The sequence below is a fragment of the Ictalurus punctatus genome, chromosome 22, assembly GCF_001660625.3.
Source record: "Ictalurus punctatus breed USDA103 chromosome 22, Coco_2.0, whole genome shotgun sequence".
NCBI classification, from domain to species: Eukaryota; Metazoa; Chordata; class Actinopteri; order Siluriformes; family Ictaluridae; genus Ictalurus; species Ictalurus punctatus.
The window spans coordinates 3975001-3999117 of NC_030437.2; the positions used below are offsets into that span (position 1 = coordinate 3975001).

A 24117-nucleotide genomic window follows, 5' to 3' on the forward strand; every position below is an offset into this window, starting at 1 on the left:
TCAAAAAGCTCTCCATGATGACACTGTAAAGATTTACAGAGACAAGGTTAAGTTAACATTCCCCCCACATGAATTTTTGGTTTGTTGTTGTTGTTTTTTTTGTTTTTTGAGTGAGCTGAGATACTAATCACATAATGTTGATATTTCCAAATGCTTCTCTTTTCTTAAAAGAAAAGCCATACTTTTATCTGTAAAATAATTTAGAGAAATATTTAATAGATAAGGTATGCCAGGTCAAGCTTGCTTTTTGTTATTCTGAGGAACCATGCTGGCACACCATAGAGAACACCCTTTAAGCTTTAAACTTGCCATGATACAGTTTTTCTCCACACTAAATAAGTTAAATAATTTCATATCAGCACAGCAGATCAATCATCTGACATGGCCTTCTGTATCACCTTGGGCATGTATTTCATCCTGAATAATTATCTGCCCATTGTCTTCAAAAAAAGGGAGTCATAATTGTGTTGAATTATTCACAGTATGAGAAATTGCTCGGCTCTAGGGTTTCGAGAGCTTATTGTTCCTGGACGAGGTCTCTCAATGGCTGAAAAAAGTGAACTCGTCATGCTCCTTACTCATCACTGGCCGATCACGGATTGGCTAGGTGTATGGTCCACTTGTCCTCATATACACGCGTACATACCTAGACATGCATGAAAGCATCTTTCTTATTTTTCTTGAACGGACCCACATACACACAAGTACAAAGTTACCGAGGACCACAATGCCAAGAGAGAAGCTCATCACATTCAGGAGTAACGGTAAATTGGAGTTTTTGCTTTTTATTAGTGAGTTTCTTATTTTTAAATGATTAGTGAATTTATGTGTTTTAAAGCAAAGTCTGATCCATTCACTCCCATTGAATTCCTACTAAATATCAGTTATCAGGCTGTTATCTCTGTTCTTTCAATGATTTGTCAGATGCTTTTATCTAAAGTAGCTTTTATCCAAAGTGAAACGAAATTCAACTTTACAACTTTTCCAAGACTAAAGTTTCTACCAACTGATGACAAGTGAGTCGCAGACAGGAAAACCAAAGACGTTCACAGCCAATAACTTGTGTTGGAGAGCCAGGATTTCTTTAGAGTTTAATTAAAGTGTTACGTCTCTGTGAGATGAAAAAGGTTATTTTTCAGTGGAAGTGCAGAGTCTTCAGTCATTCCTTGACAGTTTTGAGTGAACCAAGCTGGTTAGTTCATTCCACTGTCACAAAACAATTAAAAAACTAATAGTTCTAAGCTTTATTTCCACAGGATTTTGGTATCACTAGGTGGTTCCACCAATAATGTTACAGAACGTGTTACTCTGTAGGTGAGGCTAAAACACTTGAACTTCACATGGGCTGCACTAATGATGTAGTGGAGTGAGATGAATGTATGACGTAAATGCATGTCTAGACCAGACTAATTCGATTTTTTTCCCATTTACATAACCACAGCTCTCATACAGTATATATTGATATTGTGGTTGCCCGTGTGTACCTATGCAGCTCTCTCTCTGTGTGTGTGTGTGTGCATATGCGCATGCTCTGGAAGTAAGTACTCTTGAGTGAGTCTCACTTGACCCCAATCAAAGACCCTCAGGGTGTGTAACGACACAGAGAGTTGCCTCCTCAATACCCCTTTGTACCTGCTGTTTGACACTTGTACACTTGTAATGACCTCCGCAGCATACACAGATTTAGTTACACTGGGCAGAAGGGATAAAATAAGTGTACAAACTTTGCCAAGAACCTGAAAAAAAAAATGGGGACATTTGGGCTTAAGATCAAAAGTTGAATTGATCTCATCGCTACGAGATAGATCAGAATTTTCTGATATTTACATCTAAATATGTTAAACATCTTAGAACATGGCACCTTTTGCTTGAACCCACCAATTTTGCTAGCATTCAGAAATATTGGAAAATGTGACTGACAGGTGTTGTTGACAACGTGCGCCCTGTTTGATTGACTGTTTAAACAATTAATAGCTCTGAATGTGTACTATCGGTTTGAGCCCTGGGTTTTGCCTATGAAGACTACATTTTTTGTTACAAAAGAAAAAAAAAAAGATTAACCAACATGAAGACTAGAGAGTTGTCTACCGGAGAAAAGCTATTTGAAGCTGAGAAAAGAGGGAAAAACAATCAGAGCCATTGCACAAGCATTAGGCATAGCCAATACAACAATTTGGATTGTCATGATAAATGAAGAAACCTCTGGTGTACTGTCAACCAGACATCAAATAGTTTGGCCAAGGAAAACAACAGCAGGCAATGACAGAAACATTGTGAGAGCTGTAAAAAAAAAAACAAAAAAAAAAACCCAAAACAACCGTCAGTGACACCAACTTCCACAGGGCAACCTCCACAATCTACCTTTCAAAAAAGACTTAGAGAGCAGAAATATAGTGGTCATACCACAAGATGCAAAGATACTGCTTACACTCATTAGCAGTAAGAATCAGAAAGCCAGTTTGGAATTCACTAAAGAAATACTGAGATGAGCCACAAAAGTTCTGGAACCAATTAACCTCTACCAAAGTGATGGAAAGGCCAAAGTGTGGAGAAAGAAATGATCTGCTTGCATGGCTGCTTCTGGAACTCATTTTTATTGATGATGTAACTCACGATGGTAGCAGCAGAATGAATTCAGAAGTCTACATTTACAATATGTCTGCCAATGTACAGAGAAATCCATCCATCCATCCATCTTCTATACCGCTTATCCTTCCTTCATGGTTACGGGGAACCTGGAGCCTATCCCAGGGAGCATCGGGCACAAGGCGAAGTACACCCTGCCCTGGACAGGGTGCCAGTCCATCGCAGGGCACAATCACATACACACTCACACACCCATTCATACACTACGGACACTTTAGACACGCCAATCAGCCTACCATGCATGTCTTTGGACTGGGGGAGGAAACCGGAGTACCCGGAGGAAACCCCCGCAGCACAGGGAGAACACGCAAACTCCGCATACACAGGGCCACGGTGGGAACCCCCCACCCTGGAGGTGTGAGGCGAACGTGCTAACCACTAAGCCACCGTACAGAGAAATGCATCCAATTAATTGGGTGGAACTTTATCATGCAGCAAGACAACAATCCAAAACACACTGCCAACTCATCAAAGACTGGCCAAGTCAATCACCAGACCTTAACCCAGCTGAGCATGAATTTCACCTCCTGAAGAGGAGACTGAAGGGAGAAACTCCCAAAACAAACAAGAAAACTGAAAGAAGCACCAGTAGAAGCCTGGAAAAACATCACAATAGAATAATGTAACAGTTTGGTAAAAGATGACATTAAGACATTATTTGATGTACATTTTTAAAACTGTACATACTGAGATCACAAGGTACAAAATGGTCAGTTTTGTTTTAAGGTTATCTTTAATATTTTTCAGCAGGATAATTTAATGCAGATTAACTTTTATGTAATAATCAACACTTTTCTGCTTCACTCTTAATAATATGGTACCAGAGACAACTACCTTCCCATTTCACTGGAGATCTGGTACTTTCTCTTGTAAATATATATGTGCATCTAAATGCCATTTTCATTTTGTCTTTACAGTCAGCATTGATTTGGATGACGGTAGGCCATAACGTTTCAATTGATCCATGATTTGGAAGATAAATAGGGTTCAAAAGTCAACTACCAGCATCAGGAACTGTTTTTATTTCCCTTACAGATTTTCTTGTTTAATGTGAAGACAGATATTAATATAAATAGTATCACATCTGAACTCCTCTCTTACTTACATTAATACCACCATTCTCTATGTTTTTTTTTAAAACAATATATGCATTATATTACTGTTTTTAGTCAGTTTTAAAAAAAAAGAAATATTAAATTGTGGTGTTTGTCTTTTCATAACTGTTTTAATAGTGCTTGGTGACCTTTGGACCCTACTGTTTATACAAACATGCTTACACACTTTTTAAAAATAATTGTTTGTACCTGATAAATGTATGATGCTGATAACCTAAATAAAATACCTGTATATTTTTTTGCAGGAGACAAAAGTGACAGCATTTACTTTGTTGACATTGATGAGGATCGAAGAAGGCAGCAAGGAGAAATGGACAAAAAGAAGAGAGAAGGAAAGAATAAAGCTGACAAGGGACAGAGGCTGCAGACAAAATCAGATTATCTTCACAACAGTGAAATGACTGGGATAAAGAGAGGAGGAGAGGTAGAAGAGATGCCCGAGCAAAGAAATAGCAGTAAGAACAAGGGGACCAGGAAACAGCAGGAGGTAGTAGAAGAAGAAGAATGGGAGAAGAAGAAAATTAAGCAAGAAAACAATCAAGAAGATGAACAATCAAAAAAGATGAAAAGGAAAAATGCAACAGACAGCATGTAAGCTTTAAAAATGTAAAGCTAATAAATGTGAATAAAACACTGTTGATCTGTAGTCACTACTATAGTAGTACTAAAACGGCCAAAGTAATAGTAGGAAAATGAAAAAAGGTAATAGTAGTAAAATTGCAACTAATAGCAAGAACAGGTTTAATAGTAGTAAAGTAGTGAATTTGTGAAGGTAATAAAAGTATGAATAAACTAAAAATAATGAAATATATCTAATACTTTACAAGCAATATAAATAAATCTAGTTTACTTATTTGTAATAAGATTTCACTGGTAATATAATAAGTAAGTAAGATGAAGAAGAGAACGTTCAAGCACCAGTGTATGTATGTATATACAGTGCCCTCCACTAATATTGGCACCCTTGGTAAATATGAGCAAAGAAGAATGTGAAAAATTGTCTTGTTGGGCCTTTTGATCTTTTGTTAAAAAAAAAAAAATCACAAAAATACTCTGTCTCATGGATATCATATAAAAATAAAAGCTATTTAAAAAAATAGAAAAAGTATTATGTCATAAAAGTAATAATAAAATGTAAACACGGTCACATCGGAAGGTCAAGATTTCAAATCTCAGGATTGCCAAGTTACACTGTTGGGCCCTTGAGCCAGACTCTTAACTCCCTCAGCACCAGAGTAACATGACTGACCCTACACTTGGACCACAACATTCCTCCAAGATGGCATATGCAAATAAAACGGTTATATATGTATGTACAATACAAATAAAAATGATCCTGTCTTTTCTACATAGAATGATTATAGCATGCTCAAGTCACATGGCTTTTATTGTCACTTCAATCATATACAGCTGGTACAGTGAAATGAATCAACACTCCTCCAGGACTATGGTGCTACATAAAACAATACAGTAACTACATGAGACGACATAGAACTAAGACCTACAAACTTCCACATAAAGTGCACAGTACAGTAACTACTAATACAGGAACAATAGGCGCACACAGTTCTAGTTCATCTATTCAGTAAACACTTTATCCTGGTGAGGGTTGCAAGGGGCTACATTCACACATAGGAGTAATTTAGTGTTGCCAATCCTTCTAGTGGCACCTACTGATTTTTGGAGGTGTAAGGAAACTGAAGAACCCAGAGGAAACCCATGTAAACACAGAGAGAACATGTGGAACTCTGCACAGACAATAACTCATGCACAGGATTGAACCAGGGACCCTGGAGATGTGAGGCAGCAACACTACCTGCAAATGACGACAGCATGAATGATATTAGTCAAACTTCATAAATTCAGCAGTATAATCTCTTGATGTTTTTCATAGTTCTGAGGCGAGCTCTTCATCAGATGAAGAGTTTGAGGTGGACTCGTTGAGTGAGGAGGGGCTGGAGAAACTCATGGAAGCCATAGATGAGAGGAAGAAGCTCATCGCTACACTGAGAACACAACCTTGGACAATGCACAAGAAAATGTCTATGCTCAGGTCTATCACATACATTACAGCATACATACACACAGATATGGCTTTATCCTGATCCACTGCACACAAATGTATCCAGTTTGTAGGCAAACCACACACTATGTTTGTAGTCAAACCACACACTCACTATGCTAAAAGCACACTAGTTTTCTGGGGTCATATGTGAGGAGGGTAACATACACACCCAAGCTTGTTTCCTGACTCGTGTACAAAAAGCTGCACACACTACATTGCACACAAGCACAAACCTCACACTAAAAAGAAACAGTATATGCAGTGATTATAGGGTTTATCATAACACCTATATTTAGCGACCTTAATGATTGCAAAAAGAAAAAAAAATATGACTCATATGAGTCACGCTGGACTCCTTATTACCTTCATGCATCTTTCTTCTGTAACACAGGAAGTGGCAAGCATTTATAGAGAAATACGAGGGCATTTTAGGAAAAGGCAAAGGGAGGAATCTGTATGCCCACAAGGTCAAGATGATGAAGGTCAGCAGTCATTTGAAATTTAATACTTATCATGTTCATTCTGAGCAGCAAAAATCTGTTCACTATAGCACTTACTGGAGAAACAACATATTTGTTTCTTTATAGACACCAAGTGGTTTGGGCTTTTGTTTCCTCATATTTACATCTAGATGGGTTCAGCAACGTAGAACATGATGCCTTTTGTGGCAGACCACCTATTTTTTAGGTGAGCAAAAGTAATGGAACAGACCGTCTTAAAGTAAATAACACTTTATATTTGGTAACATATCCTTTGCTTACAATAACTGCATCAATCCTGAGACTCACTGACATCACTGAACTGTTGCATTTTTATGTTGTGTTGCTTTTTCAGGCTTTTACTTCAGTTTCTATCAGTTGTTGTTTGTTTTGGGGGGTTTCAACACTTCAGTCTCCTCTTCAGGAGGTGAAATGCTGCTCAACTGGGTTAAGGTCTGGTGATTGACTTGCCCCCCAATGAAGTCCTTTGTTGTGTTGGCAGTAGTGTTTTGGGTCATTGTCTTGCTGCATGATGAAGTTGTTTATTTAATCTGAAGTAAAAAGCCGGGTGTACATCCTCTAAGTGTGGTGATTTCTTAATTTTAACCAGGGGTTGTAGTGAGAAGCAGAAGCAGCTATGCAAGCCCAAGCCATGACACTACCTCCACCATGCTTGACTGATGAGCTTTTATGTTTTGGATTTTGAAAAGATCCTTTCTTTCTCCACACTTTGGCCTTTCCATCACTTTGTTTAATCATGGTTCCAGAACTGTAGTGGCTAGTCTCTGTATTTCTTTGCAAATTTCACTCTTGCCTTCTGATTCTTACTGCTGATGAGTAGTTTGCATCATATGGTATGACCTCTATATTTCTTCTATATAAGTCTTCTTTGAATACTGGATTGTGATACCTTCACTCCTGCATTGTGAAGGATGTTAGTGGTCACTGTCTGTTGTTTTGGGGTTTTTCTTCACAGCTTTCACAATGTTTCTGTCATCAACTGCTGTTGTTTTCCTTGGCCGACCTGTTCCATGCCCAGTTGTTAGTACACCAGTGATTTCTTTTCTTTTTTCAGGACATTACAAATTGTTGTACTGGCTATGCCCAATGCTTGTGCAGTGGCTCTGATAGATTGTCCCTCTTTTCTCAGCTTCAAAATGGCTTGCTTTTCTCCTATAGACAACTCTCTAGTTTTCATGTTAATTCATCCTTTTTAACAACAAATGCAGTCTCCATAAGCAAAACCTGGGGCTCAAACCAAGAGAAGACAGTTACAGCTATTAATTCTTTAAACAATCAATCTAGCAGGGCACATCTGGGCAGCAAGAAACACCTATCAGTCACATGTTCCAACATTTTTGATCACTTGAAAAAAATGGGTTTTTACATAAATATGTGGAAATGAAAGCTGAAATTCTTATTTGTCAGCTCATATTTATCTTTTTATCTCAAACAATTTGGTCTTCAATGTATAGCAAAAAAACCATCTCACAGAATTGGCCTTGCTGTTCCAATACTTTTAGAAGTTTTATATATATATATATATATATATATATATATATATATACACACATATATACATACACATACACACACACATATTGTAATGTATGAAATGGTGCATACTTTGTCTAAAGCTGTTTTGTTGTGTTACATGTAATACACTGCTGCTGTGCACTCAGAAATGGGGGAAATTTCAGAGACACTTCAATAACTTTAAGAAGGCCTGCGTTCCATGGGAGATGAAGATCAAGGAAATTGAAAGTATGTTCACCCTTGTATGACCTGTGCTCTCCTGCTGATCCATTTGAACTTTCAAGGAATCACTTACCTCAGTCACTTAGTTTTTAGTGTAAAACATGAATTGATGCACATTAGTGGACTTACTAATTTCTCACCAACTTGTGAATCTTCTGATGATGTATTTGTATCCACCGTCAGGTCACTTTGGCTCAACAGTAGCTTCCTATTTTGTATTTCTGCGATGGTTGTTTGGAATCAACATAATTCTCTTTGCCCTGTCCTTTGGGCTTGTTATGTTTCCTGAGGTAAGGAACATGTTGGCTTTAGAATATTCCATGGAAAAATATGCATGACCATTCTATCCAGTATTAGGGTAATAAAAACTAAGGCTGGCTAAAACATCTTTTAACATATGTTTGAATATTCCTATTTACGTTTGAACTGGACAATTATGGACAATTACGTTTGAACTGGACAAAAAGGGGTAGGGTGCATTCTTTCGCAGTGATTGGGGTCCAAAATGTACCCCATCGCCTTTACAGGGTTTTCCATAAACTCACACCTGCTGAGAAGAACTACGACATCAATATTGTATAAACAGATTATAAGAATCTGAAATTCTTTAAATCTGATAAACACCTTGACCCTGGACAAGCTAGATGAGCCATCTTCTTTTCCTGATTCCAGTACTCTCTATCTAAGAACACCAAAGTTAAGCAACTACACCTCAATGACCACTGGCCATACTGGCATTACACAGACTTACCATCTACCTGAATAGTAGTTCCTGGTCTTTTGGATGACTGATATCCAGCTGAAGCACTGCTATCATCACTAAACATCACAGTGCCACCATGTACAGAGTAAAAGACATTCTGAACTCTCATTGGCACAGTCCTAAGTGCCTCATTGAATGGGAGATTTGTGGACCTAAGGAGTTATGTTGGATCCCTGCATAAGACAGGGATCATGTGCCACTCAAAGTTTCACAGAAGCCAACCAAGCCATCCATCGTGATTTTCTGCACACATCAAAAGAGAATACATTAAAAACCAATCTTGGGGCTTTGGAAGAGTTTGTTTCTGAGATGTTTTATCATTTGACCTCTGGAATCTAAATAGAAGAAAGAAGAAATAGCTCAATACTACAAGGGTCAGTCCATCCAGAGTTATCCAATAATTGTAAAGTTGGCTGCTTGACTGTTTTTAATGAGTGATTACCTCTTTGTATTGACATTGCCAAACCAGCAGTTTTTTCCCCCACTTGGTTTAACCATGACCGCCATCTTTGTGTCATGGCACACAACCAATTTTGGTTAAACAGCTATTTACATAAACCTCAATCTCTCAGCTCAGGATAGTCTTATTTGCTCACTGGAACAACAACTGATCTCTAGAACACATTACAAGGTACATGGACATGTAAACATTCTGCACATTCTTGTTCCTTAAACTTAGAACATAAGTCCTAATGTAATGCTCAAGATGGCTGTCACATAATGGAGGTTAGGACAGATGAAATTGCATTTAAGAGCTTTAATGAAGATTATAATAACCAGAGAACAAGGCAAAAAGACATAAACAAAGACAGGCAGTGGCCAGGCGATTACCGAAACAGGCTAGAGCAGGTAAGGCAGAAATCAAAGTAAACAAACCAGGCTACCCAACACTAGTTTAAGGCTTGATACACAAGAGAGAAAAGTCCAACTAAGCCTGTTACTTCGCAAAGACATTGTCTGTGAGAGTCTCTTTCGTGTGTGGTGTGATCCTGAGTGTAATTGGGAACAGGTGTCTCTGATTAGTCCTCAGGAGAAGATGAAGCGTCTGTGTGTAGTTTTGGGAGTTGTAGTCGTTGATTGAAAACACCTGAGTCTAATTTCACCTTCAAATTAACTGCTAATCCTAGAGGTTCACATACTTTTGCCACTCACCAATTTTAATATTTTTGTCTCATTTGTGAACATTTCACAAACTTTCAAACACCATTGTATAATATGAAGGGCTTGAGTCTCCTAGTGTGCATGCAGAACATTTTAAGTTTGAGACTTATTTTTTATGGGGGTAAAAAAGTGGATTTTTTTTTTTTTTTTTTTTAATATTCCCCGCATCTCTGGTGGGGAACCAGATATGAGCCTGAGATTTTCACAGAAATTAGTCTTCTATCGTCACATTCTGTTGTAAAAAAAAAAAAAAAAAAAGAGTTCTTGCATGTCTTTGGACTGGGGGAGGAAACCAGAGTACCCGGAGGAAACCCCCGCAGCACGGGGAGAACATGCAAACTCCGCACACACAGGGCCACGGTGGGAATCAAACCCCTGACCCTGGAGGTCTGAGGCGAACGTGCTAACCACTATCCGCTCTGTAACCAATGGAATCTTAAACTCTTATTTATTTATTTTTATTTTTTAATTTTTATTTATTTATTTATTTTACCACAGAATGCTACTATAGATGACTGCTCTAGAGAGCAGTTTTTATTCCAAGAAGCTAGGACCATCCTGAGGTATGAGCTATGAGGTACACAGATGGCCATCATGGTAAAAACAAGCGAAATATATATATATATAATATAACAACTGGTGGTTTTGCAATGGCAATATATAGGGAATCACTCAAAAATATTTAGGAAAATTACAAATGGTCAAGCAACCTGTATTGGACCACTTGAGATGGAATGACCCACAAGCTGATTAAATTGGCCAAGCTTTATTTTATAATAGCATGTACCACAATATCATAACTGTAGGTTAATGATCCAAGAATGTGATCATATTACTATGTACATGGGAAGGGAAGCTGATTGAAGTTGCGTGAAGCTCTGTCATCCCACATCCAGATGCAAGAGTTTTATCATACAGGATAAAATAGATGGCATGTTGTATCCGGATGTCTGGCTAATGTTGAAAAATCTAGAGTTTCCTTTCTATATTTGTATTATTTTTCAAATACAGAGCCCTAGATATCAGGTTGTAATCTCCTGTGTAACAAATCTGCTCTAGGCCAATAGCTCTATTATTCTCTTTCTACAGGCATTAATGGGGAAGCCATATGGGAGTATTCCCAGGAAGACAGTCTCCAGGCAAGAAGAACCCACTGCTATGAACTTTGATGTCTTATATGACATTGGGGTCAGCAAATCTTTTAAATTTTATGCACTTGCACTTTTTCACTGTTTAAGCATGGTGATGATGAATAGCTTAATTATCATAGTCTTAAACAAGCACTGTACATGAAGAGCCTGTATGTTTTTTTTACAGGGCTACATGAAGTATACTGTCATGTTTTATGGCTACTATGATGACCAGAGAACAATTGGCTGGCTCAGATACCGCATGCCCCTGTGCTACTTCCTGGTTGGGGTGTGCAGCTTGGCTTACAGTTACATGGTGGTCATCAGAACGTGAGTGTGGGACATCATTTCCTTTTTCTACATCTTATATCCATACTGTGCTTTGGTCGATAGCATGAATCCAGGTAGGGGTAATAAATAAGGTCCCCTCTGAAAGTTTTGGAACGGCAAGGCCAATTCTTTTGTTTTTGATATACACTGAATAAATTTGCGTTTGAGATCAAAATATGAATATGAGATGATAGATCAGAATTTCTGATATTCCTGATATTTATATCTAGATATGTTAAACAACTTATTACATGGCACCTTTTGTTTGAACCCACCCATTTTTTCAACTGATCAAAAAATATTGGAACATGTGATTGTTTCTTGCTGGCCACTTGTTCCCTATTAAGTTGATTGTTTAAAGAATTAATAGCTTTGAATGTCTACTCTTGGTTTGAGCCCAAGGTTTTGTCCATGAAGGCTACATTTGTTGTTAAAAAGGATAAACCAACATGAAGACAGAGAGAAGAGAGCTGTCTATGGGGGAAAATCAAGCCATTTTGAAGCTGAGAAAAAGAGGGAAAATCTATCAAAGCTATTGCACAAGCATTGGGCACAGCCTATACAATAATATTTAATGTACTGAAAAAGAAAGAGGCCACTGGTGTACTAACAGCCAGACATGGAAAACAACAGCAGTTGATGACACTGTTCAAGCTGTGAAGAAAAACCCAAAAACAACAGTGACGTCACCAACAACCATCACAAGACAGGGATGACAGTATCATAATCCACACTTTAAAGTAGACTTCAAGTGCAGAAATATAGAGGCCATAATTCAAGATGCAAATCACTCATGAGCAATAAGAATCAGAATGCCAAAAAAATACAGAAATGAGGCACAAATTGATCCAAAAAGTAGAAGCTCATCTGTGAAACATGGTGGAGGTAGTGTCATGGCTTGGGCTTGCATGGCTGCTTTTGGAACAGGCTCACTAATCTTTATTGATGTTGTAACTCATGATGTTTAGCAACAAAATGAATTCAGAAGTCTATAGAAACAATCTGTCTTCCAATTTACTGAGGAATGCATCCAGTCTAATTGGGAGGAACAATGACCCAGGGGGAAAAGTGGAAGGTTTTAGACTGGCCAAGTTAATAACCAGAGCTTACCCCAATCGAGCAGCATTTCACCTCCTGAAGAGGAGACTGAATGGAGAACCCACGGAAACAAACACCATCGGAACAAGGCTTCGGTAAAAACCTGGAAAAGTAACACAAAAGAAAAATGCAGCAGTTCAGGGATGTCAGTTGGTCTTCGACTTGAGGCAGTAATGGCAAGCAAGGGATATGCAACCAAATATTAAGTGTTATTTACTTTAAGACAATCTGTTCCATTATTTTTGCTCACCTAAAAATTGCATGTTCTGCCACGAAAGGTGCCATGTTCTAAGTTGTTTAATGCATCTAGATGTAAATATGAGGGAAACAAAGGCTGAAATTCTGATCTATCATGTCATATTCATCATTTGATCTCAAACCCAAACGTACTCAGTGTAAAGCAAAAACAGCACAATTGGCCTTGCTGTTTTAATACTTTCAGAGAGGATTGTATTTGGGCGCTTATTATATTCATTTGATTTAATGAACTTCTAGTACACTTATCCACTTCAAATTTTCCACACATATTGCCTATGTATTGAAAAATGTATTCAACAGACAATTATAACCTGCTGTTGGCAATTACATTTTTGAGATGTCTACGGTAAGAAAGCAATTAGGGTTTTGTAGCATGGTGTTTTAATTTTGGCTTACTCCTCTTGACGAATTATCTTCAATGTTCCAAGATTGCAAGGGTACCTCTGATGGATGTGCAATTTAAAATTTCTCCATAAATTTTCAGTGGGATTTATGTCAGGAGATTGTCTAGGCCATGTAAGGCCTTCTTGAGTTAATTAGACCATATGTATGTTGTCTTGTTGAAACGTCTCACGATTTTCTCCATCGTGGTATAATCGCTCCATTCATATTTCCTTGGATAACATGTAATGCCCCAGTGCTGTTTGCAGAGAAACAGCTCCACATTATGATGCCTCCAGCTCTATACTTTGTGTGTACACTGTAGCTATGGTGTTCTTGGGATCATATGTGCAACCATTCATTTTCCAAATATGGCATGCAAGCCACCAGGGGAAGATCCTTGCTGTCAAAGGCAGGTGTGAAGTTTGCTCCTTGCTACACACGCCTCCTTTTTTTTGCTCCAAATGTGTCCACTTATGTCACCTATGTGATAAACAGTTATGATTCATGAGCAAGTTGACAAGATTATGTATGTAGAGCAAAGCTAAAGTAACAATAATTTGGGTCTCTATTCTTTTAGCACCAAGTCAACCAAGTCTACTCCTATTTCAGAAATGGTATATAGCACCACCTGCTGGTCACCTTTGCTAACATTTGTCCACAGCATGGCACGCAATGCCAGTAAAGAATGTGGAAGAGATGACACCAACTTTAAATACAGCTGGCAAATATTCACCGGTTGGGATTACCTCATTGGAAACCCGGAGGCAGCTGACAACAAGTTTGCCTCCATCACCACAAACTTTAAGGTCTGTGTGTGTGTCTGTGTGTGTGTGTGTGTGTGTGTGTGTGTGTGTGTGTTTGAATAAATTATCTGTATGGACCTCATTATCTCTTCTCCTAAGGAAGTCCTTGTTGATGAGGCAGAGTTAAAAAAAAATGAAAACCCTCGCTTGATGCTCTTCTACCGTGTCATGTGCAACATCCTGGTTCTCGTCATACTTACAGGAAGTGGATATATAATCTATTATATAGTGCGCAGGTCTGAGTTTTTTTTCCGGGATGGGATGGACAAGCACAGCTGGTGGGAAAGAAATGAGGTAAGAATCCTGTATGTGTCCTTCGATGTATGTATGTTTTTCTGTTTCGCACTGCCCTAGATGGTGTCTCTAGCCCGTATGTATAATGAAAAAAAAAAACCTGATATAATTCAAAAAAATTATTTTTTTCAGGTGAACGTAGTAATGTCTCTGTTAAGCACGTTCTGTCCAATGATGTTTGAAGCGATAACCCTTTTGGAGAATTACCATCCACGCGTTTCCCTGCTCTTCCAGATGGGCCGTGTCTTTGCCCTTTATGCAGGCAACCTTTACAGCTTCCTCATAGCTGTCGTTGAACAGATCAAGTTGGCGGTGAGTCATGGAAGCACTTCTGGAGTTCTGCTCCCTTTGTTTTTTTTTTTTTTTTTTTTTTAAACATACCCTTTCATGGGTCAAACCTTTAACGTTTTAACCAGCCTCTTTTGTGCTGTTTTCTGCACACTGTCCAGATGTAATATGAAAGAAGCTATTGTCATGTATTGAAAGCAGGTGGATGTTAGGGTGAGCTTAGACCTTTTTTTTTTTAATCCAATTCGATTCATTCGAGTAGTGAGGTCACCCTACTGAAGGTCTGAGTTGTGTGTAAAAAAAAAAACCCAATACACTTTACTACGAAAGTGCTTGATTTGTTCTGCCATAAACACGCGAACACCCATGACTTCTGAAGTTATGCACACAACTACGTCACTGCTTTGGAAACTGAAAAGCGATGCAAAAGAGCGTATTTGGAGGATTTGTAGCATAATGCTGATAAATCCAGTGGCCTTGGGCAGGAACCTAAGCAAGGCCTTGTTCCCCATGATGCAATGCATGACCCAACCCAACACCTCTACAATGCACATCCATTATGAGTGTTTGAGTAGTCTCTGTGATGCACAGAAAGCATTCTTACTGTAGCATTCTTAGGCAGCTGCTTTTCACCTCACAAACTCAGACTCCCTGGCCAGCACTGACACCATACTGCGTCTTCTTTGGCCTATTTTAGTTTGTTTTTAATCCTACCCATTCAGACATTCTCTGGCTTAGCTTTGTGTTTTAAGTTTTCTTTTCATTGACACACTTCGCATGGGTTTGTAGTGTTTCGTTACCTGTTTTTTCTTCCATCCGCATATCTAGCTAGTTAAAACCAATTAGGACCTAATGGTCTGCTCATTGGCTATAAAGTCAGACCCATACTCTGGCAAGATCTGCACACAGATAACAGATACTATTGGAAAAACCCCATTACAGGTGCTTCTACTCAAGAGAAATGTGGTAACCTGACCGACAAATGTCAAAGTGAAAATGTGAACAGTATGTGAGAAGGGAATTATTGTTTGTTTACTTGTTTACTAGATGGTTGACGAAGAGGTAATGAAGCGTAATCTGACCATATGGCAAGCTAACATGTATAACAGTTCCATAGCGGAGAATTCTACTGGTTCTCCTATCACAGTGGATCCTGCAGATGTACCCAGAGGGCCTTGCTGGGAGACTATGGTGGGACAGGTATCCATCCAACTAACTAACTAACTAACTAACTAACTAACTAACTACATATCCACCCATCCAACTAACTAACCACTCATCTATCCAACTAACTAGCTAACTGACTAACTAACTTAACATCCAATTAACTCCCTAACAAACTAACTAACTAACCAACTAGCTAACTGACTAACTAACTTAACATCCAATTAACTACCTAACCAACTAACTAACTAACCAACTAACTACATACCCATCTATGCTAATAAAGGGTATATTTATTAACCATTTTGGTTATTATCTTTTTCTGGACAGGCGTTCTATTTAAGGTTTTATTTAAGTATTGCTTATTCACAGTGTTTTTATAAAACAATGCTATTCATTTTATGAATAGGCTAACACTAATGCATGATTATTAATAATAAATGCAAGATTGCTGGGTTAAATGGCAACAGTACCATGTATAATGATGTACATAAACCAATGCAGGAGTAAAAGTCTCTGTGGAAAAAAACAAAAACAAAAACAAAACAAACAAACAAAAAAAACAACAGACCATAGTACATACAGTACATGTCCTTTGTTCAAACTCCAGATTTAAAGATCCATATAGTTCAGAAATTGACATACATAACTGAAAAAACCCTTTTTAAGCGCAAAAGTGCTTCATGGAAAAAGAAAAGACTTTCACTCATTCTCTCTCTCTACCTAGGAGTTTGTACGTATGCTGGTTGTAGACACATTGACTTTTTACACTGTGTTGCTGATCAACGACTTCTTCCGAGCAGTCGTGATTCGTTTCCTCAACGACTACTGGTGCTGGGACCTGGAGTACACCTTTGTGAGTGTTCAGGCCACTTCCTTATACAAAAGTTGTACAACATTTGAACCGTTATGTTCCAAAGGGGCTCAATTTCTATAATAAGCATGAAAAAAATGTAATCATTAAAAAAAGGGCGTTTTCACTGTATTAGTTTCTAGTGATTTGAGGAACAACCCAATTAGTTAATGCAATACCATGTCTTGTAGTATTTTATTGAGCCAATTATTAAGCCATTCAATAAATAATGATATAATTAATTAAGGAATAAATCATGGCAGGCCATGTTGCTTTGGGAACATAATGACAGAATGGAGTGATGCTGTTACCACCCGAATTTGATTATTTTCCAATGATAAGAGTTTTTTTGCCTTTTATACCGCAACAATTTGTTGTCAATTACAAAGAATGCCACTGTGTACTTTTTATTTGACTTTATTACATTTAACACTGGGGAACGTCCATAAAACAAGCTGTTATTAGCAGCAATAAGCAGGTGTTTTATTCAGCAGCCTCTCTTTATTTAAAAGCATGTCGTGTTCACAAGAAACCGCGAAGCACAAACTCCTGTGGCTGTGAAAACCTCGGACTGTTACAAAACGCTGACACTGACATAAATGAGTCCTGCCCTAAATGTTAAATAAATGTTTCCTATAACAATATTAACAAATACACGTTTAAAAAAATAATAATAATCTGTTTATGTCGATGCCCACCATAATTGTTATTTCTATAGAAATCTTAGCAGTTGGCACTATTGTCCAGGGTGCTGTTACAGAAAATGAATCAAAACCTTCTGACTAATCAGATTCGAGCAGTTATTTTTACTTTTTAATGGTGAAGTGTTTTTTTTGTTGTTGTTTTGTTTTAGTTTTTCAATACTTTCTAGAACATCTTAAGCTGATTGAGACTAAAATGCAGCACTATCTGTTTTCTTGATGTGAACACCAGTATATCAATCATACATAATCATAAGCACAAGACTGTTTTTCTCATTTGTAGCCGTGCTATTCCCTGTTCGATTTGAGTGGGAACCTTCTCACCATCATATTCAACCAAGGAATGGTCTGGTAGGACGATCTTTCCTATTTCCTTTATTATTTCTTCTGTGTGTAATACTTGGTCCAAATTGTCTGTGAAATTAATTACAGTATTATGTTTCTGTGTGTGTGTGTGTGTGTGTGTGTGTGTGTGTGTGTGTGTGTGTGTGTGTGTTTCAGGATGGGGACATTCTACGCCCCCTGTCTTCCCATACTCAACCTCATCAGACTGCAAACGTCCATGTATTCACAATGCTGGGCTGTCATGAGCAGCAACATCCCTCACACGCACATCTGCAAAGCCTCACGTTCTAGCAACTTCTACATGGCCATACTGCTCTTCATCCTCTTTCTCTGCACAGTGCCCCTCGCCTTCACCGTCGTCACTTTGCGTCCCTCCTTTGACTGCGGACCTTTCAGGTAGTGTCCAAAGGTTTTTCTCATATTAACCTACAGTTTTGCTCAAAAGTTTACACACCCCTTGCAGAATCTGCAAAATGTTAATAATTAAAAAAATAAATTATATATATATATATATATATATATATATATATATATATATATATATATATATATATATATATATTAAGAAGAAGAAATGTGAACAGATGCTTACATTTGGTTCACAAGACACAATAATAACTGAATTTACACAAATGAACCAGTTCAAAACTTTACACAGGCTCGATTATACTCAATGCTCAAAAATACTGTGTGTCATTACCTGGATGACCAACGACTGTTTTTATGTTTTGTGACAGTTGTTCATGAGTCCCTTGTTTGTCCTAAGCAGCAAGGTTTGTTAGATCTTTAGAACTGATGAAATAAGTGCAGATGTTAGTAGAGGACTCTGCTAACATCTGTACATGTCATACTGTACATATTGCCTCTCCTTTACTCTACCACTAGGATGCACCAGATGGCAATGTTGAATTAACACTTTCACCAGGGTCATCAGTACACTTTTGTCAATTTATTCTCATACCCGTGCACACACACACACTTTTGTGTGTCTGTTTACATAAACTTGTTTTAATATTGCTATTCATTAAGTCATATATGGCATATACAGTATATATTTTTTTAAATATAAAATGAATTATAAAATGAAAAGAGATGAACAGGGACATAGCAGCTTCCTCACTATTTCAGTGGGAAAAACCGCGTGTATGATGTGATCCTGGAGGCATTGCAGATGGATTTTCCTGCCTGGACCGGAAACGTGATCAATTACATCTCAAACCCGGGACTGGTCCTGTCTTTCCTACTGCTCATAGCGTAAGCACCATTGTAGAGATGTATTAATGAGATAAATAACGCAAGTAAAAGCACAATATAAACATTCAACCAATAAAATAAATTTAGTTTTAGGTAACGGTTTGGGCTCCCCTGGTGAAATTACAAGTTGTTAAATTTCCTTAAAATAATGAAACTTATTTGTTGAATTTAATGTATTGGAATAATTAAATAAAAAAATGTAAAACATTTTTTATGTTTAGAATTCTTTCATTTGACCAGGGGTAAAATTGTAATGATGTTTTTTTTTCTTTTTTTTTCTTAAATATTGATTACATTTGAATAAATCACAAGACATTTCTAACATTATGAATACTATAATAATAATAATAATAATAATAATAATAATAATAATAATAATAATAATAATAATAATAATAATAGTGAATACAATTGTAATGTTTTTAAAAACATTCAATATTTTTTATCTCTTTTTGTTTTAGCCTCACACTTTATTACCTACATACGACATCTAAAACACACAAGCAGGCCAACAATGATCTGAAAAAGAAACTGCGGACTGTAAGTTGAAAATTCACAGAATTTTGTGCAAATAATCAGTTAATACTTAACTCATCCAATCATTTAAGTGTGTGTGTGTGTGTGTGTGTGTGTGTGTGTTTTTTTTTTAAATGTCCCTTTAATCAGTGCTGAGGCACCACAACAAAGTCCAGCTTAATGATTTGTCTGGTCCAATACACATGATTCAATGCAGACCCGGACATTTATAATGTTTTAGTATAGAAAACAATGAAATACGTATTGCAGTGGCTATAAAGATTTTTACCTGCATTTAAAAATCAGAAGGTTCTTCTCTCCGAGTTCAAATCCCCAAAAAATTGTTGCAGGTTAAGAAGCGCAATGCTCTGTGGATCTATGCTTGGATTGGATTCTGGCTCGCTTTATTTGCTTTGGAGAAAAGCGTCTATCCATGTGGTCTTGTGTTTTTATGCTGGAAAAATCTGGAACATTACCACTTGACAACATTACCACTTATTGCTCACATATTGCTCAATTTTAAACAACCGCACGAAAGGCTCAAAAATTATTTTTCCACCTCATTACTCTAATGAAATTATTATTTTAAACATAGCAATTAGCTTTGTGTCTGTTATGTACTGTACATCATTGTTTTGTTCATTGTTTTGTTCATACCAAAGGGAATTGCACAATGCATATTTTGCTATTAAAGGAATAACACTGCTCAATGGGCTGTGCTGTATTTCTCAACACCCCCCCCCCCCCCCCCCCCCCAAAAAAAAAAAAAAAAAAAAACACAGCAACATGAGGAGAATAGAAGGAGGGCAAGCCGTTTAACAAAGAAGACAGCCGAACATTTGGATCAAGACAAAAACATGGCTGCCGATGAACAGCAGGACAAGCAGAGCAACAACCATTCGTCTTTGAAAGGTGAGGGCACAGATAGTGTCATTGTGAGTGCACACCACACCTTTAAACAGTATGGATAGTGATTGTGGAGCCGAGAACATTTTGCTGGAGTTCTGGGTAGGAGCTTCTGCCAGTATTGGACAGCACTGTTAAGGTGTTGGACTACTGCTTGGAAGTTTGAGTTCAAGTCCAAGCACTGCCAAGCTGCCACTGCATTTTACAGTATAAAATGGTTGAACTTTAGTCCCCAATGTAGATGCACTTATTTGATGTTGCATATTCTAATGAATTATGTTTCAATTACTACTACTACTATTACTACTAATAATAATAATCTATCTATCTATATATTTAAGTAATTTGTTATAGTGTAGCTTGATCTACATAAATTAATATAAAATAAATATACAACATGCCTCAAACACATAGCATTTAATAAAACAGACCCCAAAACACTAAAACCAAAATAGACTTTAAATGACTAACTTTCTCTCTCATTATTTTCTCTCTCTTCTCTCTCTCTCTCTCTCTCTCTCCAACTAAAGACAGCAGAAAGAGCAGCAGCCAGAGTTGTTATCTTCCTCCTCCTCCAGATATTTTCTTTGGGAGTCGAGGTTCTGGCCTCAAACACTCTCGCAACCCTCCTTACACTCGACCCCCTGCACCCCGGTCTCATCTCTTGCACGGACAACTGCCAGGAGCTCCACCTTATTAAAAAAGTAGAAGAAGTCACAAGCTAGAGCTGGTCACATCAGACACTTTATCACTAATTGCTCCTGGAGAGTCAGTTCTCTGCTGAATTTATTTTCTATCCAGATTAAAATGTCTTCTGAAGTGTTTCATTAAATATGATTGAATAGATTTAGATCTGAAGCAGATTGAGGGCAGAAAGAGAGGATGGATGGTCTACTTGATGGAAGTAAGATAGACAGCCTTGTTTATGTACTCAGATAAAACTTGGATTGTCTTGGAATTAATGATACTGCAGTGAGGATGCACCGTTGAATAAATCATTTTGGGTTTAGATGGTTAGACAACTTAATAATACAAATTTCATTTAAGCATCATTTTGTTGTTATTCTCTTTTTTTCTCTGACTGAAACACAACTGAAATTGACTTTTTTCTTTACATAAAAGAAAAACATTAATGCAAGAGAAAAAATAAGCAAATATAAAGAAAGCCTAATACAATTATATATGAATGAGAAGATAAACAGTGAAATGAACAGCTAATTGGCCTAATAATCCCAAGTTGTAATTATCACATTAATCACTGGTTTGATTTTACAATATGGCTTCCAACCTCTTTAACACAGAACTAGCATATTAGCATATGATGAACTAGAAGTACAGCAGCAGAAAGCTCAAAGTTTAGGCTGTATATGTATCTGTAATCACTTTATTTAATCATCTGTTGCGCTGACAATTACTTATGCGCACTTGTCTTAACCACAAGGTACTAAAATACTAATTATCTTGACCACAAGACATGACTCCAATTCCCAAAAAGTTGGGATGCTGTGTGAAATGTAAATAAAAACAGAATGCAGTGATTTGCAAATTTCATAAACCCATATGTTTACATAGAACATAGAAAACATATCAAATGTTTTGACTGAGTAAATGTATTATTTTAAGAAAAATATAAGGTAATTTTGAATTTGATGGTTGCAACACGTCTCAAAAAAGTTGGGACAGGGGCGACAAAAGGCTGGAAAAGTAATTAGTATTAAAAAAAAAGTATTAAAAAAAGTATTAAAAAGTCCAAGATCCGAATGGCACATCACTGACACATACATCTGTTTTAAGTGAACTCCACCTCGCATGCAAATCCTGTCATTAAGTCTGAAGTCAGAAGGCTGATCTGGGCAATTTTGGTATTGACTTCTCACTGAACTCAACTCTGAATACGGCCCTATTCAAATAATCCAGAGAAAAGTAGGAAACAGGGTACACAAAGACAAACTCAGTATTATTATACAATCTTTGGCCAAAAGATACCACTTATTTAAAATGGTTCATGAGCTCTAAAATATGAGCAACATTGACTGTCAACAGCTATGTGTTAAATTTACGCAATCTTGCCATTTATTCATCAGGGACTTGGTGCATACATTTGATTAACATTGCAGGCACTCATGCAAAATGCACTGGCATATATCATTAACTATTAATCTAAGACAAGTGAGATTTTTTTCTTTATTTATTCACTTTCAAAAGCCGTTGTTGACAAGGATCTGACTTCGACTGAATCCATTTACCATCTAAAAGCCAGACTAAAACAATAAGCAGTCAATTTAACAATGTATTGTTTTAATACACAAACCATTGCACGTGAATAAAAGCCTTTAATTAATTCTTGATAAAGGTGATGCCATTTATCTTCTTAATTATGTTATTTGCCATGTATTGACTCCATAATAAATATCCAGTAAAGCTCAATTTGGTGGGCAGAAAAATGTGACCATTTGTCTGGTCATGGTCGTAGCACAATCTTCCAGCCTATTTTCCACTGAAGAAACTCGTTCTTATTGCATTGTGGGATTGCATTTGCCAAGAAGGACACATTAAATTCTGCCTTCAAATTTATGACTGAAAAAAATGCCATGGACACCTTAATCATCCTGGGAAGCTTGGAGGCGCTCTTAGGGAACTGCATGATGAAATGCAGTTCTGATGTAAGACCGTTTGTCCCAGGGCCTCAGTGTTTGTATAATACGTCACATATAACAGCTTTCCCATCACCAGAGGGGGACCATTCGTGTGCTGGCCAGCATAGAGGATTGGCCATTCCAGTGGGAGTGGTTAAAATCCTAGTCTCTCTCACCTGGCTGTCGGTCACACTTCCATAAGGATGCTGAACCTGGCAAACATTCCTACAGACCGCTACAGACAGACTAGTAATCCAGTATATTGGAGAGTGAGTGTACACAACAAATTCATCAGTATTAATTTCCCAGTGTTAAGGCATTTCAGAGTGAAGTGTTGAAGTTCTAGTGTTAGATCTTGAGAAATACTTTTTGGACCACTTAATTCTATCGATTTTAAGATTTGATTTAAGTTTCTCAAAATTTCTAATATCACACGTAAGTTTTCCAAAATTGCCAGAGTGCTAATATTGTTTCCTTTTAGATAATACTGCATAGAACCGTGAGGAGCCACCAGGCCAGCTAGCTAGATAGCTAATTATCTGGCAAATTGAGGTAAGTGTTTTAAAAGTATTTTAAATGGTTAGGTTGATCAGTTTTCTCACTCAACCTGGGTTTTGTTATATTTTAGAATTTTTGGCGGGAAAAAATAACTTGTTAATTTATGTGATTAATGTTTAACACGTTAAAACATATTAAAACGTATTAACACAAATAACGCAGCATGTAATTTTCCCCACTTCCTGTGGCGCTGGCAGATTATGGCCATGAAATGCAATTTGTCTTATATTTTAATTGAATGGTGCATTATTATGTTCTCGAATATTCTCTGACAGTTTAAGTGTAAGTGAACATAACTCAAAAATGCACGTTTTCTTGTTTAAAATTAAACGTGCACCTGCGTGCGTAGCTTTATATCGTGCAGAATTTCCGTGAAGCGCATGTTACACTCTTCTCTAAATGAAGACAGTACAGAGAAAATATCAGCCAACACAGCAAGAAACAACTGGGAAGAAGCACTTTGAACATTTATTTCCTGGCCAGGTAGGATATTAACTGTTCAGGTCCACTCATCATGTTATGAACATGTGTTTGAAGAACGGCTGGACAGGCTGAGCGTTTCACTCACATTTGCGACTAAATATAGATGTGTGCAAACTTTGAAATGTTTTT

General features: G+C 37.3%; 1 protein-coding gene across 1 annotated transcript; it reads left to right on the top strand.

Annotated features, from left to right (window-relative positions):
• Positions 1-537: 537 nt before the first annotated feature.
• Positions 538-21598, top strand: LOC108255370 (transmembrane channel-like protein 1). Its single transcript, XM_017451301.3, has 20 exons — positions 538-764; positions 3564-3584; positions 4007-4352; positions 5656-5814; positions 6218-6308; positions 7988-8069; positions 8247-8353; positions 11077-11175; positions 11305-11447; positions 13849-13993; positions 14090-14284; positions 14417-14596; positions 15620-15772; positions 16464-16592; positions 17574-17641; positions 17792-18031; positions 18764-18889; positions 19351-19429; positions 20188-20317; positions 20842-21598. Exons 1-20 carry the CDS (start codon positions 653-655, stop codon positions 21009-21011), a joined length of 2775 nt encoding a protein of 924 aa, XP_017306790.1. The 5' UTR covers positions 538-652; the 3' UTR covers positions 21012-21598.
• The last annotated feature ends 2519 nt before the right edge of the window (positions 21599-24117 follow it).